The following is a 19,318-nucleotide window of genomic DNA, read 5'->3' as shown; positions in this document are numbered from 1 at the left end:
CCACACATGGTTTGTAGATGGTCTGTAAGGCACATATCCTAATGATTTTTCAGGGTAGGAGCTGGATAACTCCAGGTGAAATGGATGCTGTAGTACCTAAGACTTGATGATTGACCAAATCGTACTTGAATTTACCTTATAAGAGAATCTAGTCTTAAAGAAAGTTTGATCTTCCTACTTCTCTGCCTACTTGGTGGCTTTAGACTGCGCATGGATAAACCTCTTTTTTTATAATGTTATATATTGTTCCAGCAGTATACTGACTAGAGAGCTGGCCTAGGAGTCTGAAAATCCTGGCTTCAAGTCCCGTTTCTGATACATAATGGCTTTGTGACCCTGTGATTTCTCAGGGCCCTCATCTGTAAGATGAAGAGCACATTCCAAACTGCATTGATGGAGAGAGTATAACATAGTATCCCGTATCAATGAAATCACGGATATAGTCACCAAAGAAAGGAGGGGTAGGGGACCTAGCATGTTGGGTGATAGGTTTTGCCCAGATAACATGCGTCCATCCCCACCTTTGTTTTTGCTCTCCACATTTCGTCTCATTGGTATGCCCTTATACACTCATCCCTTTGTATCTCCTGCATCATTATTCTCACTGACTCCTAGAGTCTGTGGCTGCTAGCTTAGCTACCCTCACATAGCAGTGTCCTCAGTATTTAAAACCCCTGAAAACAGACTTTATGGCAAAGCTGCTCTGAAAATGGAGACCACCATACCCAGGGTTACCAAGTATAATCTTGCCAAGTACCAGGAGTGTTGGAACTGACCTCTAACAATTTTTTTTTTAGCCTGCTGCCACCATTAGGAAGGCTGGCTGAAGTTTGAATAGCAGTCATAGTCAGGTCAAATCAGCAAGTTCCTACTATGTGCTAGGTGTTATTCTAAGGACTGGGGCTACAAAGAAAGGCAAAAAGGGAAAAAAAATTCCTTACTGTCAAGGAGCTCACAATCCAGCAGGGGAGACAACATGCAAACAACTCTGTATGTAGTCATAGGCAGAAGCTATGCTCAACAGCAAAGACTACCTGTCCCTTCCCCCATCTGACTGTACCTGGTATACAGGCCCTTCCTGATAGCTTGGAGGAGAGGGCAAGCGTTTCCTCTCCAGCCCTGCCACCCTCTGTCCTCTGCCACTCTCTCTCCTGTAAAGCCTCAGGCTCAATTCTTATGGTTCAAATGATATAATACCTAAATCTTTAAGAGCTGTATAGATGTAAGCTATTGTGGTTATTATTTACAACAAGGGGAAAAACAGGGTGAGTGAAGTAGGAAGGTGCCAAGAGAAGAGGAAGAGGAGTTGTTTGGTTGTCATTTTTAAATTAGGTTAATGACAGCAAATATGGGTACCCTCTCACTGAGGATTCAAAGACAAAACTACCCACTTTGTGGTGCACACTGGCATTCGAAGACAAAATGTAAGGAGTCCCATACCTTCTACCAGATGGTTCCCTTTATCTATTTACTGACCACCTTTCCCTCAGTATCCGGTCCTGTTCTTGGGTTTGTTCGAGTACCACTTCATTAATTCACATTTTAAAAGAACAGACTATAAACCCTACCCACCCAGTTGGACACTGTAGATTTACGAGTGGCTCCCAAGCCAAAGAGTATAATAGGACTTGGGCTTTGTTATTGAAATTTTTTAATATTTCTCTCTACAGCTGATAGGAAGAGTAAAGTAGGCCCTGGAATAATTAGGTCAACAAGCATTTATTAAGTGCTTAATGTATTCCCAGCATTGTTCTAATAAACACTAGGGATACACGGAAAGGCCCAAACCAGAACCTTTTCTCAAAGAAATTACAGTCTCATGGGGATAGTAATGAAGTTGGATGAATGGACAGGACCGTGTTCATGGAATTCTTCCCTCCCAGCCTTGGCTTCTGGAGCATCCCTTGTATAGCCCAGAGTTCTCACTGAAGAATAAGCTGTTCAGGAGTCCAAGAGTGAATACTTGACCAAACTTTGTAGAGGATGTGACCAGGTTCTTTATTTTTTATGTGCTTTTATTGCATGCTTCCTTGTTCCAACTCAGAAGTCTAAACCTGCTCTGTGTGTGTGTGTGTGTGTGTGTGTGTGTGTGTGTGTTTTCCATAGGATGGGAATACCGCTCTTCATGAAGCGTCCTGGCATGGCTTCAGCCAGTCTGCCAAGCTTCTCGTTAAAGCAGGAGCCAACGTGCTTGCCAGGAACAAGGTGAGATGCCAGCAGGTGACAGGAACTTCCCATTCATGAGGTAGAGAGGGCTGTGTATTTCCTTTCAGGCTGAGACCTGGTAATGACACTTGTCCACGGATAATGATTGAATCATGCCCTGGCACTCAGAGTCTTGGACAGGAGTGAATCCTGCCAGGAAATTCCAGCTGTAGAGGTGAGGCCAGGGGCAGGCTGACACCTGGCTTAGGACAGCAGCTCCACTGAGAACTGCATTAATTATTGCTGAAGTCTCTCCCCCTCTCCCCACCCCATTCCTCTGTAAGTTTATATCCAGTTAATGTCAGCATCTTTCTGTTGCAGTTCAAAATCAACTTAACCAGAAGGTGATGACAGATGCTCATGTTTATGTCTGGCATGATGTTGCATGCCTCTCTGTTCCAATGAAGCCCTCCAAAACCCACTGTTCTTATGCGCATTCCTCAGGATGCCACACTTCATACTTGGCATGAATAAAATATTAGTGGTGCTTATGTGCAACTAGACAACAGAAAGAAGAAGCCAAAAAGTGGACTTGGCCTTGCCCGCTTTTGTACTCTTGTAGGTTCTGTTTATAGTATCTTATTGGGTCCCAACAATTTCGTAGAATAATAATAAATGACACTTATGTAGCACTTTAAAAATTACAGTGTGCTTGATATAACATTGTCTCAGATCCTTTTTGATAACTGTACAAAGTACACATATTCAAAGTAACAATACGACAGGAAGTATTGTCCCCACTTTATAGATGAAGATATTGAGACTGAGAGAGGTTTAGTGATTTGCCTAGGATCAGAAAGCTACTGTCAGAGAGAGGTGAGATTTGAGCTAAGTCTTCCTGACTGCAAGTCCATCATTTTGTCCGCAATACCATTCATGCTACCTCTAATCACTGGAGAAGCTGGCATTCCTACTGCCAACAGACTTCATTAAAAGATGATACTGACAATAGAACAAAAACCATTCCAGATGAGAGTTTTATGTGGCACTGGATGTTGAGCAGTGGCACCACGCATAACACACATATGTGTTCATGGCAAACACTGGTCAGTAGTGAACTCCATAAGAAGCCACTTTACTGAGCCTTGGATGCATATCTTCATTAGAGACACAAAAGATCTCCCAGATCAGGTGAAAGATCTCGTAGATAGCAAAGATACACTCAACCAGTAGAAATCAAAGGTCATCTATTGACCCAGAATTGTGCTAGACACTCAGGAGGACATAGAGCAAGCATAAGACGGGTCAAGGAACTTATATTGTAGGTGATCATCGACTTTGATTGGACCCCATTTGGCATTTCTAGAGGGAGAGAGAGAAGGAAATAAAGAAAGGAGGGAGGGAGGGAAGAAGGGAAGAAGGAAAGGAGAGAGGGAAGGAAGAAGGGAGGAAGGGAAGGAAGGAGGGAGGATGGGAGGGAGGGAGGGAAGGAAGGAAGAAGGAGAGACTGGAAATGGAAGCCTTCTATATAATGACCCCAACCTACCTTTCCAGTCTTAACTCTCACAATTCCCTGCATCCATCCATTCATTCACTCGCTCAAAAAGTATTTTCAGCTGCCTACTATGCACTTTCTGGGAATTCAAAGGTGTTCTCAAAGGGGCTTACTTTTCAGTAAGGAAGTAAAGGCAAATTCAAAGAATTGATTCTGGCTGACTTCTATGAGAAATTTGAGAAGGCAGAGATAACATTCCCCTGGGGCACCAGGAAAGGCTCCATAAAGGAAACATCACCTGAGCTGGAACTTGATAGAAAGGATGAGCCTAGGCTGATCTAATTACTGTCCCCCACTTTGTTCTTCCTTGCCTCAGTTGTCTTTGTCTGTGATACTTCTGATACTTCTATAATTGACCTCCCCCCTCTTTTTGGATTTCTCTCTCGCTTCCTTTGTACTTAGCAAAATCCTTCAAGGTCCAGCTCATCTCTCACCTCTTCTTTGAAGCTGTCATTGGAAACCTTCGTCAGCCACTGCTGACTCTCACTCTGAATTCCTGTTATACTTACTGTTCACACCATGCATTTGGTGTGTAAACCATGCTGTGTGCCTTATCTCCTCACCTATACTGTAAGCTCTTTGAAAAAAGGAGTTTGGCAACTTACCACAGCACATAACAGAGTACATTGCGCATAGTAGGTACTCAATACATATTTGATTAATTGATCAAACCAAACCTCTGAAACCCCAATAATAATTAAGACCAAAAACTGAACGGGTCATAGGGAGTCAATTCCTTCCCTCATACGAAGGAGAGAGCACAAGTACAAGACCTAAAACCCTTCCTTCTGGCTCTAGCGCTAAGAACCCTTAGCGCTCTTCAATTCTGGAGGAAATACTAGGACTTCCCAGCACCTGCTAAACAGAATATGGGAAAAGACGAAATTCATTTCTTAGCTGTCTACTATTAGCTATATATTATCTCTTTCCTAGCTATCTCTTATCATCATAATCCTGACAATACAATAATAATAGTAATAACGTCATGCATTCATGTAGCAGTTTAGGATTTTCCAATCTGGGGCAGCCAGGTGGTGCAGTGGATAGAGTGCTGGGCCTGGAGTCAGGAAGACTCACCTCCCTGGGTTCAAATCTGGCCTCAGAAACTAGCTGTGTGACCCTGGGCAAGTCACTTAGTCTAAGTTTCCTCATCTGTAAAATGTGCTGGAGAAGGAAATGGTAAACCACCCCTGTATCTTTGCCAAGAAAATCCCAAATGGATTAAGAAGAGTCAGACACGACTGAACGACAACACCAGAGCAATCCAATCCAACAAACATGTATTAAGCTCCCATGTTCCAGGCATTGTGCTTAGTTCTGGGGATACAGTTACAAAAAAGAGACAGCCCTTCCCGCTAGGAGCTTATAGTTGAATGGGGAGACAGGAAAGCCTAAAGGAGACAACACACAAAAGGACATAGGAAAGGGGAGGGGCAGAGCATCTTGTTCCACAAATTCAAAGCCAAGGAAAGCAGCAGATGCTGAATGGAATGAGCTGGAGAACATCCACTTTCTGCCCTCTGTAAAGGAAAGCATTGGCAGGAGTTTGGTACTCCACTCTAGCCCTCCAGTCAAAGGGGAGAAGAGGGTATGTGGTGTCAATCAAGGCTTCCCATAAATGATTTCATTCTATCCTGTGAGGTAGGAGGATAAGCCCCATATTGTCCCCGCTTGACATTTGAGAAAACTGAGCTTCCAAAAGTTTAAGAGGCTTGTTTAAAGCTATACTGTTAATTGGTGAAAGAGGCAGACTATGAGTGAGTCCAAATTCTTTTCAGGAGACCACAATGCCACCTCTTCAAGTCTGGGACAGAAAGCCTTGAGGGGATGTGACTCCGATATGCTTTTGCTTATCCCCAAACCAAAGGGCAGCCATAGAGTGCCGGCCTTGGAGTCAGGAAGACCTGAGTTCAAATTTGGCCTCAGGTACTTACTAGCTGTGTGACTCTGGGCAAGTCACTTAACCCTATTTCCCTCAGTTTCCTCAGCTGTAAAATGAACTGGAGAAGGAAATGGCAAATTATTCCAGTATCTTTGCCAAGAAAATCCCAGATGGGATCACGAAGAGTCAAACAGGACTAATTGACTAAAACAACAACAACCCCAACCAAGAACATGGCTTTTCCAGCCTGCCACAGTCAGTTTCAGATAACCCTTTTTTTGTGTCTGCAACCCTAGAATTAGCTCCCACTTGGCGATCAGTGGGCACATTGCTTGGAGCAAAGATTGTTGCCTTTTTTATTCTGAACCATCAACACCTAGTGTTGTCTGGCACATAAAAGGAGTTTTATCAGTGCTTGTTGGCTTAATTGATTAGGACAGTAAAAAAAAATGGCTGGATTAGAGTCAAGGCTCTTTTTTAGTTCTTGGCTACTGTGTTCCTCATCGGGCTGTATTAACAACATCTGTTAGCATAATTCTGTTTGAAGTAGTATGCAAAAGGAATTTTGCAGAACTGAACATTTTAATTACAAAAAGAACTGTCTAATCGGTCAACCAGCCTGCCTCTTTCCACTCTCAACCAGAGTGAGAACTCAATTGACCAAGCCAAGAGATACCTCTTCTCCTACTATCAATGAGGGTCATGCATAAAAATATGTATAGGCTGCCCCTGGATTAGTGTTCAGTGCCTCAGCTAGCTGACACCTTTCTTTGTCTCACAGTACCTCTTGAGGCACTTGCTGGTAGTTAATAATGAGAAAGAAACCTGAAGATTAAAAGAAAAAATTTCCCCATAGGGGAAATTCCCTTGTTTTCAAAGAGCAGCCAGATGTGGTACCAGTGGAGTGGAGTACCAGTCTTTAGAAAGGGCTTTTATAATACATTCTGAACTCGAGCTGAGATGGGAGAAGGGGGTAATTTCTGAATTAGTAGCTCATATGAAACACTCCTTCCCTATCAAAACACAAGGACTCTGGAGTTTAAGATCAACTGCAGGAGTTGCATCCCAAAGGGAGTGCAACTCAGTGAGGGAGAAGCAATCCATAGGCTCCTTAGCAGCTCTGAGGATCTCACTTGGCCCAGCTTCTAATCCCAACAAGAAAGACAGTGAATATGAAAATTTATTCAACTAAAGTATAAACAAACATGCCAAAACCTAGACCACTTCACCCGCTACCTGTTTTTCTTGCAAAGGTTATCAAACTGACCTCTGAGCCCTCCACAACGATTTCCAAAAAAAACTCTGAGTCACAAGGCTGACTGCCATTTATTATCTCAGCAAGTCACTTAAACTCTCTGGGCCTCCGGTCTCGATTAATCAAATGGGAATTGTAATGTATTTGCTACCTCCCTCGCAGAGTGGTTTTGAGGATCAAAGGTTACTGGAAAGTGCTATATAATTGTGAACTGCAGTTAGAACATTGGATTTGGAGTCAGGAGGACCTAGGTTCAGAACTCGCCTCTAACACTTGCAGTCACACCCTAGAGAAATCACTTAATGTCTCTGTGCCTCAATTTCCTTATCTGTAAAATGAGGGGGTCAGATTCAGTGGCCTCTAAGCTCTAAATCTATGATGCTTTAAGGAGGGAGGGTCTACTAAAATAAAGCAGAAATGGTTTTATCCTTTAATTTATCATTGAAATAACAGAAATAAAACTTTAAAAAATCTAAATGAGAGGTTTCCACTATTTAGTGACAAACACACATATATACACATATGTGTGTGAATACATGTTATATATTATATATGATATATGTGTTTTACATACATATATATATATATATACACATACATAGACATGTACACACCCACGAGTATAAGAAGGTATATGCTACCTATTCCCATGGAATATTTTCAGTATTGCCCTTAAAATAAAGCTCAACATTTCCAAAGAATGGAAATAAATGGAAATTTTTAGAAGGACTTGCAAGGACAACACCCTTTCTTGTTTAGGTCCATTCATCATCCTTTTGGGGTACCAACCTGAGATACTCTAATATTAAAAAAAAGAAAAACTTGATTTACATAATTGTATATTTCCATAGGGAACGTGTTTTATCTTCCTTACTGTTTTTATTTGTCTTGATAGTAGCTGTAAACAGGGAAGCCATTTATATGATGGCCAGTCGTCTCCAAGGATCTAAAATGAGGCCACTCATCAGCTGGTAGAGGATGCGACCTTTTTCTTTAGTTTCTTACCAAAGTAAGGTCCTACAACAGGCAATTCCTGGCAGTTGCTAATTCTTTAGAATTGTGTTTCCTAATGTTGTCCTTAATTCTTCTCGGTCTCTCCCCAAGGCAGGGAACACCGCTCTGCACTTGGCTTGTCAGAACAGTCATTCCCAGAGCACCCGGGTTCTTTTGCTGGGAGGATCTCGACCTGACCTCAAAAATAATGTGGGTAAAAAAAAATGCAACTTGTGATTCTCTTCTCTCTCACCTGGGAATTAGAGTTGTAGAAAGCAAACCTTGGGAGAAAAAAATCTAGAAAGAAGAACTAAATAGTTTCTCACAATTAGTCTAGAACGTGGCTTATTTACCTTATTTCCAATATAGTTATTTAGAGATGTGGGGGTAGGAAGATATTTCAGGTGTAGCTTCCACCTTCCCTTCTCCCACCTTATTCTATTTATTTATGAAATCAAATCCAGAAATCAGTAACCATTTTTTAAATGTACCTTTATTAAAAATCACATGGGGAGAAGCTTTTTTTATTCTGTAAATCGTGGGCTCTTAACCTGGAGTCCTTGATTTTTTTTAATATGTTTGTAACTATTTCAATATAATTGGTTTCTTTTTCAATTTTATGTGTTTTATTTTATGCATTAAAAAAATTATTCTGAGAAGGGGTTCATAGGCTTCACCAGACTGCCAGAAGAGTGCCCATAATATCAAAAAATGTTGAAAACTTAAGAGAGTCTAAAGGTAGAGGCAGATTCCCAGCTGCATCAAGTGTTAATATATCATCGCTGTGGGCAAAGTAGTTCATCATGCTTAAAGCAGCTGAAACATACCTTGGGCAATTTCTTTCTATACTTTCTCTCCCTCCCCTTTGGAATGGTGCCAGATTAAGAGGATTGCTTTGACTGGAGGCTCCGTTACAGATCGTTCCAAAGGAAATCCTTCTTGGGAGGGCTGGTGGCCTCCTTGTTTTCATAAAAGGGAGATGTTGCCACAGAGCCCTCCAGGTTGGTGCATAGAATTCCCCTCTGACCTAGAGCTTTCTGCTCAGTCATTCCCGGATTCTGGAGCACCAGTATTATGCCTGTGTGTTCCTGAGCTTCTATGATCCTAGAGCCTCTAACATTAACTCGGGGAGATTGAACCACAATTGGTCTCTGCCCAAGCTCCACTTAATGGCTGTATTTTGGGCCCTCCTGGCTTAGAGTGAATGTCAGTGGTAACTGTTTCTCTTTGGAACAGCAACCCTGAGGGTCTTCCCCTCCCAGCTTGATTTTTCTTTTCTTTTTTCTAATTAAAGGGGCCATCCCTTTGACTCTCTTCTTAAAGAGGCCTATTCACTGAATGGGCATTACCTCACTCTGAGTGAGTACATGAAAAGGCCTGAGCGTAAAAGAGCCAGGGTCTCCCATTGCATCCTGGGCCATCTCCAGTCATCCTGGTGAATATCAGACCACTGGACCCAGATGACTCTGGAGGAGAAAGTGAGGTTGGTGACCTTGCACAGCCCTCCTTCACTCATATCAAAGTCAACTACAAATCATGTCATCACTTCTCTGATGTCATGGCCCACTTCGAAAATGAAGGACAAACACACAAGGGGGAAAATATCTGGAAGTGTTGGTAATTTAAGCTACACCTGTAATTTAATCTGCCACCATTTTTACCCTCCATATTTTGGGTCAAGTTTGGTGTCTGTAATCTCACTTAGGAGTAGCAGTCTCTTCACTGTACACTGTTTCAATGCACTGCTCTTTTACAAATAACTCACAAGAGCATGGGTTCTGGTGGGGCCCTGAGACTGCATTGTTCTCTGTGGGTCGTCACTGTCCTCACTTTGAATTATTGTTATGTCACGGCAGTGTCACACCCTTGGATTCCATTAGATAGAAACTCGTGCTTTTAAAATCTGGATTGACCCTTGCCCTGCCCTGCCTGTCTTCCCTTGATGGATGATGTGAACTGGCCATGGGGAATCTGCAAGGCAGTGTTTTGTCACTTCTTTGGCTCATCCCAAAGCACTGGAGAGAGAGGAAAGGCTGGACTCAGTTGGAACTTTGCCTCCAACTGAAACGTTAAGTAAGCAGAGCCTGCCTTAGGTCTTCCTGAAGTCTCCGTGGGGAGCAGCCGCCCACTGTATGAAAAATGGAAGCATTTATTTCATTTGCCTCCATGGGCTGCTCCGTACAATGAGTGAAAACAGTAGCAAAGGATGGTAAGACTGGAAGCACAGCGTCAATTAAAAGATGTTGTTTGGGGCAGCTAGGTGGCATGGTGAATAGAGCACTGGCCCTGGAGTCAGGAGGACCTGAGTTCAAATGTGATCTCAGACACTTGACACCTACCCAGCTGTGTGACCTTAGGCAAGTCACTTAACCCCAATTGCCTTGCCTTCCCCCCCCCAAAAAAAAGATGTTGTTTGCAGTTTTGCTTTTTGTTGTTGGTTTTTGTTTTTGTTTTATTAGTCAAGGAAGGCCATTCTGCCAAGATCTTTCCCAGCCTTTCTTTGCTTTTGCATCTCAGGCTAGAAGTCAGCTTAATAACTCAGGTGGAAAGCTCTTGAAGGGTAAATGATGGCTGCAAGCTTTCTCCTTATTTGTTTTTATTTTGTTCTGTTCCTTTCACTGACCAAAACATGCTCAGAGTTTTATTTCTGTTTGCAGGCAGGAGATACCTGTTTGCACGTTGCCGCTCGCTATAATCACTTGTCCATCATTAGGGTTCTCCTCAGTGCTTTCTGTTCTGTCCATGAAAAGAACCAGGTCAGTGCATGTATCTTATACTACAGCAGTGCACCCTTTGTACAAGGCTCGTTGACATGACGTAGACTTATGCTAGGCTAGAGGCTGCTATGGCCTTGCCTCCCCTGAAACTTCTGGGAGTTTACTGTAAATGGCCCCCTGGGAACATGGGTTCCAGCCTAGTACCATAGCACTGCATTCCCTAAATAGCCTTATAGAGAGGGTGTGCCTGTGGTTTCTTGTCATTTCAGTGCATATCACCACATTTGCATAATGAACACTTTCTGCATACACTGCAGTGGTTTCTGTTGGTTTTAATATTTTTTTTTTAAACAGACACACTCAAGGAAAAATCCCACTGACAAAGAATTGTGGCTTCATGGAGCAAAGGAATGGGATTCTTGTGGCCTGCTAAGTTCTACCACTGGCTTTATAGGCCCTGTCACTGCCCAGGCCCTATAAATGTAATGCTTAATTATGTGTTCTTGTGGTAGTTATCAGACTTCAGTGTGTTGACCCATTTGAGGTCTTAGGGTGTGCTAAGGAAGTATTAATGATTCTTGTTTGGATATATAACTACCTGTAAATTTATTGATCAGTTGAAACCTATATGGGACCGTGGGCTTGCAGTTTTGAGTTGGGGTATAGAAATGTCAAGTTTAAAAATAAAAAATGTCTGGGAATGTTTGGGATTTACTACACTTCAAGGAAAATAGCTTTGTTCTGTCCCTAGTCCAAAGCACAAACAGATGATTCTGGAACAGTAGATTATCCTGATGAATAATCTTCAGTACCCCTTCACTTCTCCCCTCCTCGAATAAAAGAAACCCAAACTTTACTTATTTATTATTTTCTTGGATGGTACACCTAGGAATGGAAATGTAATACACATTTCTTTTTAACATTTATTGAAGGAAAGAGATTCAATCTAGATCCTGATTAGTTTAGCAATGAATTTCCCTGAAGAGGTTGCCTTATTCTAATTCATCCTGCATATTTTTACTGGGCTGGAACCAATGACCATAGTTTACGTAATTATAACTCAAATAGTGCAACTCAAATACATGTGACCACCTCAAGGGATTCATTATTTGCACTAGTCAGAACCGTAGCTGTATAATAGGCAAGACTGGTTTTATGTATATAAAGTTAACTTATTTTATTGTTAATGAAAGTAGGATCTATGGGGATATCACCAGTTATGAGGAAAGAGTAGATGCTTTTGATTTCTGCTCCCTTTTTTTCATATCTGCTTGTGTGAGAGAATACCATGATTGGGAATGACTAAATCAGCATTGTCTAACCAACGAAATAGCTTTTCTTCGGTAGTAGTGGTGGAGTTTATATGGAAACATAACTCTCCATAGGACAAACAAATATACTTTAGATTTCCTTGGATAAAAGGTTATATTGGAAGTAGAGAACTAGTTAGTAATTTCTTAGAAGAGTACCTTGGCTCGCATTGTCCTCTGTCCAGCGAAGGAAGTCCCTAAGAGTAAGACTGCCTTAATGTAGGTATATAAAAACAACTTGTGCTGGGGCGAGTGGTTTGTATAATACAACTGAGGCCCTCACCCCCCCCACCACCACTACCACCACCTATGCAGCCTGTTTGTCAGCATCACTGGCTTAATCCCAAACCTAGAGGCTTAAATGGACTCTCTATATCTTCCTATCACAAGACCAGAGAAACAACTTCCGCAAACCCTCAACAGTTTCATCTTGTTGTCTGCTTGCCCATTGATCTATCCCAACACTGACTTTTCTCAGCCCAATAAATAAGCTCTGGAGATCTCCTTTTACCAAGTAAACCCAGTGCAATTTTCTCATGTTTCCTGAAGTTGACTCTTCTCAATTCCCAGTATTTCTGCAGGAAAAAGATGTCATTGGAATTCAGCTCAAAGAATGTTAGCAGTCTCTTAGTTTGCAGGGGTGGGGAACCTGCAGGCTTGAGGCCACATGTGGCCCTCTAGGTCCTTAGGTAAGGCCTTTTGACTGAATCCAAGTCTTATAGAACAGATCCTTTTATTAAGGAGATTTGTTCTGTGGAGTCTGGATTCAGTCGAAGGACTGTACTTGAAGACCTAGAGGGCCATATGTGGCCTCAAGGCCACAGGTTCCCCACCCCTGGTTAGCATATCCCAAACAGCATTCCCCATGATGTGAACAGGGGTGCTGTGAAAAAAAAGAAAAAAAAAGTTATGCCTATATTTTTCCACTCTAAAATATGAATTAGTAGTCAGTCAAACATTTATTAAGTTCCTACTATATGTCAGTCATTATGTTAGGTACTGAAGATATAAATACAGAAGTGAGTCCTCAAAGAGCTTACATTCTATTAGAAATTTCTATTATGAAATTATGTTTATTTATATCAAAAATACTTATATGCAGAGATTTTTTAAAATTAGCATGAATATAAACTTAAATTTTTCTATTTATTTTTTTTTCGAAATTCCCTAACCCTATTTTATTCCAGGGGGAGTTGATTATCCCCAGGCAAACTTGATAAGCTCTATCAAGAAAATATAAGTCTCAAAAGTTTCCTATGAATAAATAAGTTTAGGATATGCTGATCTCACTTAACCCATCATTAAGAACAGCTGTCTTCTGCTAGAGAAGTAAATGACTCTTTTTTCAGAAAAGTCTCTGTTTAGCGGACCTCAACTCAAGATTAATCCCTATTTGAACTTGAAGAGATACAGCTCAGTTCAAGATGGGAAGGACATGCAAGAAAGGTACGAGAAGTTCCCGTAATAGTCATTTTGTTCTTTTTAATTTCAGGCCGGGGATACAGCTCTTCACATTGCTGCTGCACTAAACCACAAAAAAGTGGCTAAAATTTTACTGGAAGCAGGCGCTGATGGGACAATTGTCAACAACGTAAGTGAGGCCACGATCATTTCTGAAATCCTCTCCAAGGTGCTAATCTTTTTTGAAAACTTCATTCTTCAAGAAAATCAGTCCAAGTCCTTCTCCTTCCCAGCATCTCAGTGAGCATGGCTCCACAGAGCTGCAGCCTCAGGGTCTGAGAGGAGAGGAGAGGAGAGGAGAGGAGAGGAGAGGAGAGGAGAGGAGAGGAGAGGAAGGGTTTCTTGTGCTTAGTAGCACAGGAAAATGGATAGATAATCCCTAACCTTTGCAGGTTCAGTAAATGAGTTACTCAGCTAAATGAACAGAGAGCTGGAGCCCTGCTAAGGGCTCCACTGAACCTGGGAAGGGAGGAAATCTGAGTCCAGTTTTCTTGTGCTTGTTTGTTACTGGGGTAAATGGTTTGATAATTAATTCTCAAAACAAGGGCTGAAACTTAAAGCCCCTTGCCTTCCTTCTCCAGCATTTATATTCTTATCCTTTCTCGCCTTGGCTATCCCTTTTTTCATACTGTCTGTTCTTCCTCACTCAGTTCCATCTCAGTGTTTGAGTTGGAACAGGGTTGAGTTCAGTTGGGTTAGGAGAAAGAAAGAGGAGCAGGGAGTCTGGGGGTGGTGGGAGGGCAAGGAAATAAGGTTAGGTGGCTTGCTGTGGCTTCTAGTTAAGCCTGTAGCACTCTGGAGTTAAGCCTATACTAAAAATCACATGGTGCTGATAATACTTCTTAGAAGTATACCCCAGTTAACTAAAGAAAAATGGAGGTAGATTTTCCTTTCTGTCTCTAGTTCAGGCTTGAGCAATCAGGGTAATTTTTCCTTTGTTTCTTCCATCATTCTTTTCTTTTCTAATCCCATCCGAGTATAGACCATTCCTTTATGCTTGGAATGTTGCAGTAGTCTCTCAGTTGGTCTCTCTACTTTTAGTCTTTCTCTTCTCCAATTCATTTTATAACCTCCTGCTATATTAATCTTCCCAACAGACTACTTTTACCGTGTCAAAAATATTCACTGGCTCCTCATTGCTTTCAAGTTCAAACTCTGACCTTAGAATATTGATCTTTTGTTACCGTCTACTAGAAACTCTCAACTCCGGCTAGGCTGGCTGCCTCACCATCTCTTCTGGCCCTCCCTCTTCCCTTCCCCTCCCAAAGGAACCCAAGCAATCCATAAACACACTCTTGCTCTTTTCAACCCATCTTTGTTTACTATACTAAAAAGAGCCTCCTCCGAAGCAAGTACTACCCCTCTTTTTTTGAAGACCCAGCGCAAGCCCTACTTCCTTAATAAAGTCTTTTTGTACCATTTCAGTCTGCCATGATGTTTCTTCCCTATTATACTTATGTTTATATTTACCACATACTATTTTGTCTTGTTAAAATGGGAAAGGCCATCCTAGGGAAAGAGAATGAATGAATGAATGAATGAATGAATGAAAAGACATTTATAAAGTACTTACTATGAGCCCAGTACAGTGCTAAGCACTGGAGATGAAAGTAGAAAACTAGACAGTCCCTGCTCTCAAAGAGATCACATTCTAATAGATGGAACCAAGAAATAGCATAGGAAAAGCTGAAGAAGCAATAAAACTAATAACTGATAATTTAAATAATAAATAAATTTAAAGCTAGTAATAATGCTAAAAATGTTTTCAGAGATCCAAGAGTCATCCTCTCTGGGTGAAGTACAGGGTATACCAAGTTGAACAGTGTGAATTACAACTGAAAAGGTATAAAAGGGGGCTGGATCATAAAAAGCCTTGATTGCCAGGCTGAAGAGCTTTAACTTTATTTGGTAGGCAGTGGGGAGACTTTCCATAGACATCAAAAAACCCTACCAAATTTTATTGAATCTGTAAGCTTTTTGGAGATTTCCATCATCACCCTGAAGGTAGAGTTGTTGAAAATTTGGTAAACAGATGTCTACCCCCGAGGACCTACCTACCTATATGTTCATTATCCGTTACGCCAACTTTTGGATAAACTGTTGTATTTTTACATAATTGGTTCCATATACCCTTACATCTTTGTGTGATTCCTTCCCTTAGGCTGGTCAGACTCCACTAGAGACAGCCCGGCACCACAATAATCCTGAAGTTGCTCTTCTCCTCACCAAAGCACCACAAGTAGGTTTTAATCCATTTTTTATTAGTAACTAGTTTTCATTGGCCCCTGTTATACTAATTCTGTCTGGCACTGCTCAGGTTGCCTATTTTATTCTAGTTAATGACTGGATGCAGAAATAGTCTTTGACAAAGTGTACTGCTTATTTTATACTAAAAATGCTACAAAGCTCAGACATTAAAGGGTCTTTTCTCAACACGATGCACATGACAAATCTAAAAACTACACTCTATCACATTAGGTCATAAGGGGATACTTGAAGCTTTCTCAATAAATACAGGAATAAAATAAGTATGCTCCCTTTCTACAATTTTATTAAATATAGTTGCAGAATTGCTAGCAATAGCACAAGGACAAGAGAAAGAAATTTTAAGTCATAACACAGACAGAAGGGGCCTAAATGATCCCTATTTGCTGATGATGGGATAATGTACTCATTCTTTGCTGATTCTGGGGTTTTCTGATTGAGACAATAGAAATAGACCCTACGAAAATCAAAGCATTTCTATATAGTATTATAGTTGATGTTGAAAGAAGACTGTGCTACCCTGTTCCAAGCATGAGAGAGAAAGATGTATAATGGGACTAAAGAAAGTTTTAAAAAAAGGATCACATTCATTTGCATCAGAATCCTGTGCCACGATAAACATAGAAATGTCGCCTGTGATCTCAGTTATTCATTTTCATCTCACAGAAATATCCCTGATGCTCATCAGTAACTAGTGACCTTAGTAAGTCACAAAGATTCTCATGCTTTTCATTCAGAAATTTTAATCACAGAAATGAAGTGGTTCTTACTTGTAGCACCCCTAGGTTTAAGAAATAGGTTGAGGCCTCCGTAGATACATGAGCTGCCAGGCTGCCACCTTTTAATCACCCTCTAAGGGAACTTTTAATAGAAACACACCTTCTGAAGCCTTGTTGTAGGAAATTGGAAAGAGATACGCAATAACTTTGAAAAGTAAAAAAGTCTAAACAAATGTGAAGTATTCATTCATTTGTAGCATTTAAAGTTTGCAATGCACTTTCCACATGTTAACTCATTTGAGCCTCACAACAACCCTGTAAGGTAGGAGATGGTATCTCCATTTTATGGATGAGGAAACTATTAAGGTTAAGAGAAAAGTACTTTGCCCAGGGTCACACAGCTAGAAAGGGTCTGGGACAGGATTTGGATTCAGGTCTTCCTAATTCCAAAGCCTGTGCTCTATCATCTATGCTACTTAGCTGCCTTACTCTACGACTCGATTTACCACCTAGTAGAAGTGACTAAGCATGCACCCAAATGTAATACAAATGAGAATATGAGAAAGAAGCAAGAAGACTATAAAGTGCTATGAGATCTTGATTGTAATTTGATATTTTGGTGAATAACTCTTCACATCCACTCAATGACAGTGTCTTGTCTTGCACCCACCTCCATTTTCCATACAGAATTCCCAGGCCCATGTTGCCCTGATAGCTTCATTTTTCTGTAATAGCCCAAGTGTGGCCGTATTTTTACAGTCAGTCCTCAGGACCTTAGAGGATTCCTTGGGGAACAGAAACTGTGTGAGTAAAATTTAGCACAAACCCTTTCTCCACACATTCTCCCTCTGCTACTTCATAAAAAATAGCCCAAGCCAAGGGTCCCTGTGCCCTCAGTTAACAGTATATGAGATAATGAATAATAGTAAAGAACAATTCATTTTTGCAAGTCATTATAATTTCTAAATGTTGCCTTCATTTCTAAATGAAGGAATTTTGAGTAGGTATAAAAGACTTTTTAGCATGTTCCCCTAGTGCTTTAAGTTTGGAACCAATAATTTTATTGTATGCATTATCCAACGAGGGCTTTCTTCTGTTCTGTCACATGTTGAAAATAAGTTCTAGGCATGATGAAGGTATGAATCTAGAGGTTATGAAGAAGGTATTGAATTCCTGGAGTCAGGAGATCAAGGGCCTAGTCCAGGTTCTCTGACCTTGGGCATGTGACCTATGGTCTCTCAGTCTCATCTGTAAATTGATGGGTATTGAACTAGCTGATCTCTCAGGTTTCCAGCATTTGTTGAACCTATAAACCATCAACATAAGGATGCTTCTTTCTTAACTCCCATGCTCACTATTCCCTGATTCTTAGGGACTAGAAAAGGTTAATGACATTCCATTTAGTGGGCATTACCATTCAGAGAGAATCTGCAGCCCATGCAACGTTATTTCCACTGTCTAGACGCGTTACAAAGAGTTAATCTTTCTGATGATTATTTTTGTCTTGGAGGACCTTTATTTACTTGCCTAAAAGTCATTTGACAAGGATTGGCATGATGCAGAAAAACACTTCAGAAGGTACACTTCAAGAGAACTCTTGACTCATGATCTAAATGAAGGAAACAAGTTATTTCCTTACTATAAGCTTCCCTTCCCAGCCAAACTAAATTCTGCTCTAGAAATACATTCTACTCTAGAAATAGTTTGTACACAGTAAGTACCTAATAAATTATTATCACAGCAGCAAACAAGAAAAGAGAGTTGAACTGGTTAACTAAGGAGTCAAGATGGGGAAAAGAGGAGAGAGTGGTTAATGCAAGGGAAGTGGCTTGGGAGACAAATGATGGGTCATGAGATTGGAGGTCACAGTGAGGATGAAGAGAAGGATTTGGTAAGGGAAGGCAGAGGGAGAGGTGAGAGGTCAGTAGATTATGGTTCAGATAAAGGGAATGAGGAATTCTTGAACATGGAGGTGTGCTATATTTGCAAGTGATGACAAAATTAAGGGTGTGACCATCTTTGTGTGTAGTTGAGGTGGAGTGGAGTAGTTAGATCATGGGAAGCGAGTACGGTTGAGGAAGTGAGGGGTCAGGGTATTTGAGGGATAATCAGTTTGTATGGTGAAGTCCCCTAGAAAAGGGCAAGAGTTGAGGAGGTGAGGAAAAGTGTGAGCCAAGTACCAAACTCAATGAGGAAGGAAGGGGAGTGAGCTGGAGGTCTGTGGACAACAGCTACCAGGATTTGGATTGGGTGGTAGATGGGGATTGTTGTTCCTTTCCTTTCTTTGGGCCTAGCTTGAAGCTCATTTTTCTAGTCAGTGTTCCCATCACTTCGAGCGCTATCATATGTCATAGCAGTTACATTCACTTACCCCATTTGTCCTTGTTAGGCAGGTAGATGACATAGTGGATGAGTGTGCTGGGCATGGAATCGGGAAGACCTGAATTCAAATTCTGCTTCAGATGCTTACTAGCTGGGTGACCCTGGGCAAATTGCTTAACCTCAGTTTCCTTATCCATAAAATGGGGATAATAGCCCCAACCTCACAAGGCTGTGGTGGGGATCAAATGAGATAACATGTAAAACTCACTGCAAACTTTAAAGCATTATATAAATGTTAGCTCTTTTTAATATTAAATATTGCAACAGCTTCATTCAATTGTAAACACCTTGGGTGAAGATACAACATGGTCTGACCCACATTTTTTTCAAGCTGAGAGCACCTGCTGCCATCCCCTTTTCCCCTGTCCGCCCCGCCCCCCACCCCCCATCAAGAGCCATTAGTTCTGATAGTGATATGTTTGCCTCACCTCAGGTCTTGCGCTTCAGTCGTGGGAGAAGCCTACGAAAAAAGAGAGACAGGCTCAAGGAGGAGAGGAGAGCTCAGTCTGTGCCACGAGATGAGGTGGCCCAGAGCAAGGTGTGTGACGGAGGATGCACCTAGGTCCTTCTTGGCCACCATGATGGGCCTCTGGCAGTCTTTCCCTTCCTCTCCCTTCTTGTTCAGATGAGAGCC

The 19,318-nt window shown here is 41.4% G+C and overlaps 1 protein-coding gene across 2 annotated transcripts in view; it reads left to right on the top strand.

The window, feature by feature from the left end:
- ANKRD6 (ankyrin repeat domain 6) overlaps positions 1-19,318 on the top strand; it is a 94,812-nt gene that overhangs the window by 61,081 nt on the left and 14,413 nt on the right. The window contains exons 4-9 of one of the 2 annotated variants that reach the window (XM_036767306.1): positions 2,107-2,205; positions 7,942-8,040; positions 10,488-10,586; positions 13,350-13,448; positions 15,480-15,557; positions 19,118-19,222. In XM_036767306.1, coding sequence (XP_036623201.1) covers positions 2,107-2,205; positions 7,942-8,040; positions 10,488-10,586; positions 13,350-13,448; positions 15,480-15,557; positions 19,118-19,222 — 579 coding nt within the window. The remainder of the gene's footprint in view (positions 1-2,106; positions 2,206-7,941; positions 8,041-10,487; positions 10,587-13,349; positions 13,449-15,479; positions 15,558-19,117; positions 19,223-19,318) is intronic. The other variant, XM_036767307.1, reaches the window with a different exon arrangement.

The sequence above is a fragment of the Trichosurus vulpecula genome, chromosome 7 (genome assembly GCF_011100635.1).
Source record: "Trichosurus vulpecula isolate mTriVul1 chromosome 7, mTriVul1.pri, whole genome shotgun sequence".
Classification (NCBI taxonomy): domain Eukaryota; kingdom Metazoa; phylum Chordata; class Mammalia; order Diprotodontia; family Phalangeridae; genus Trichosurus; species Trichosurus vulpecula.
Note: the sequence above shows the minus strand (reverse complement) of the source record. Positions and strands in the feature narration are given on the sequence as shown.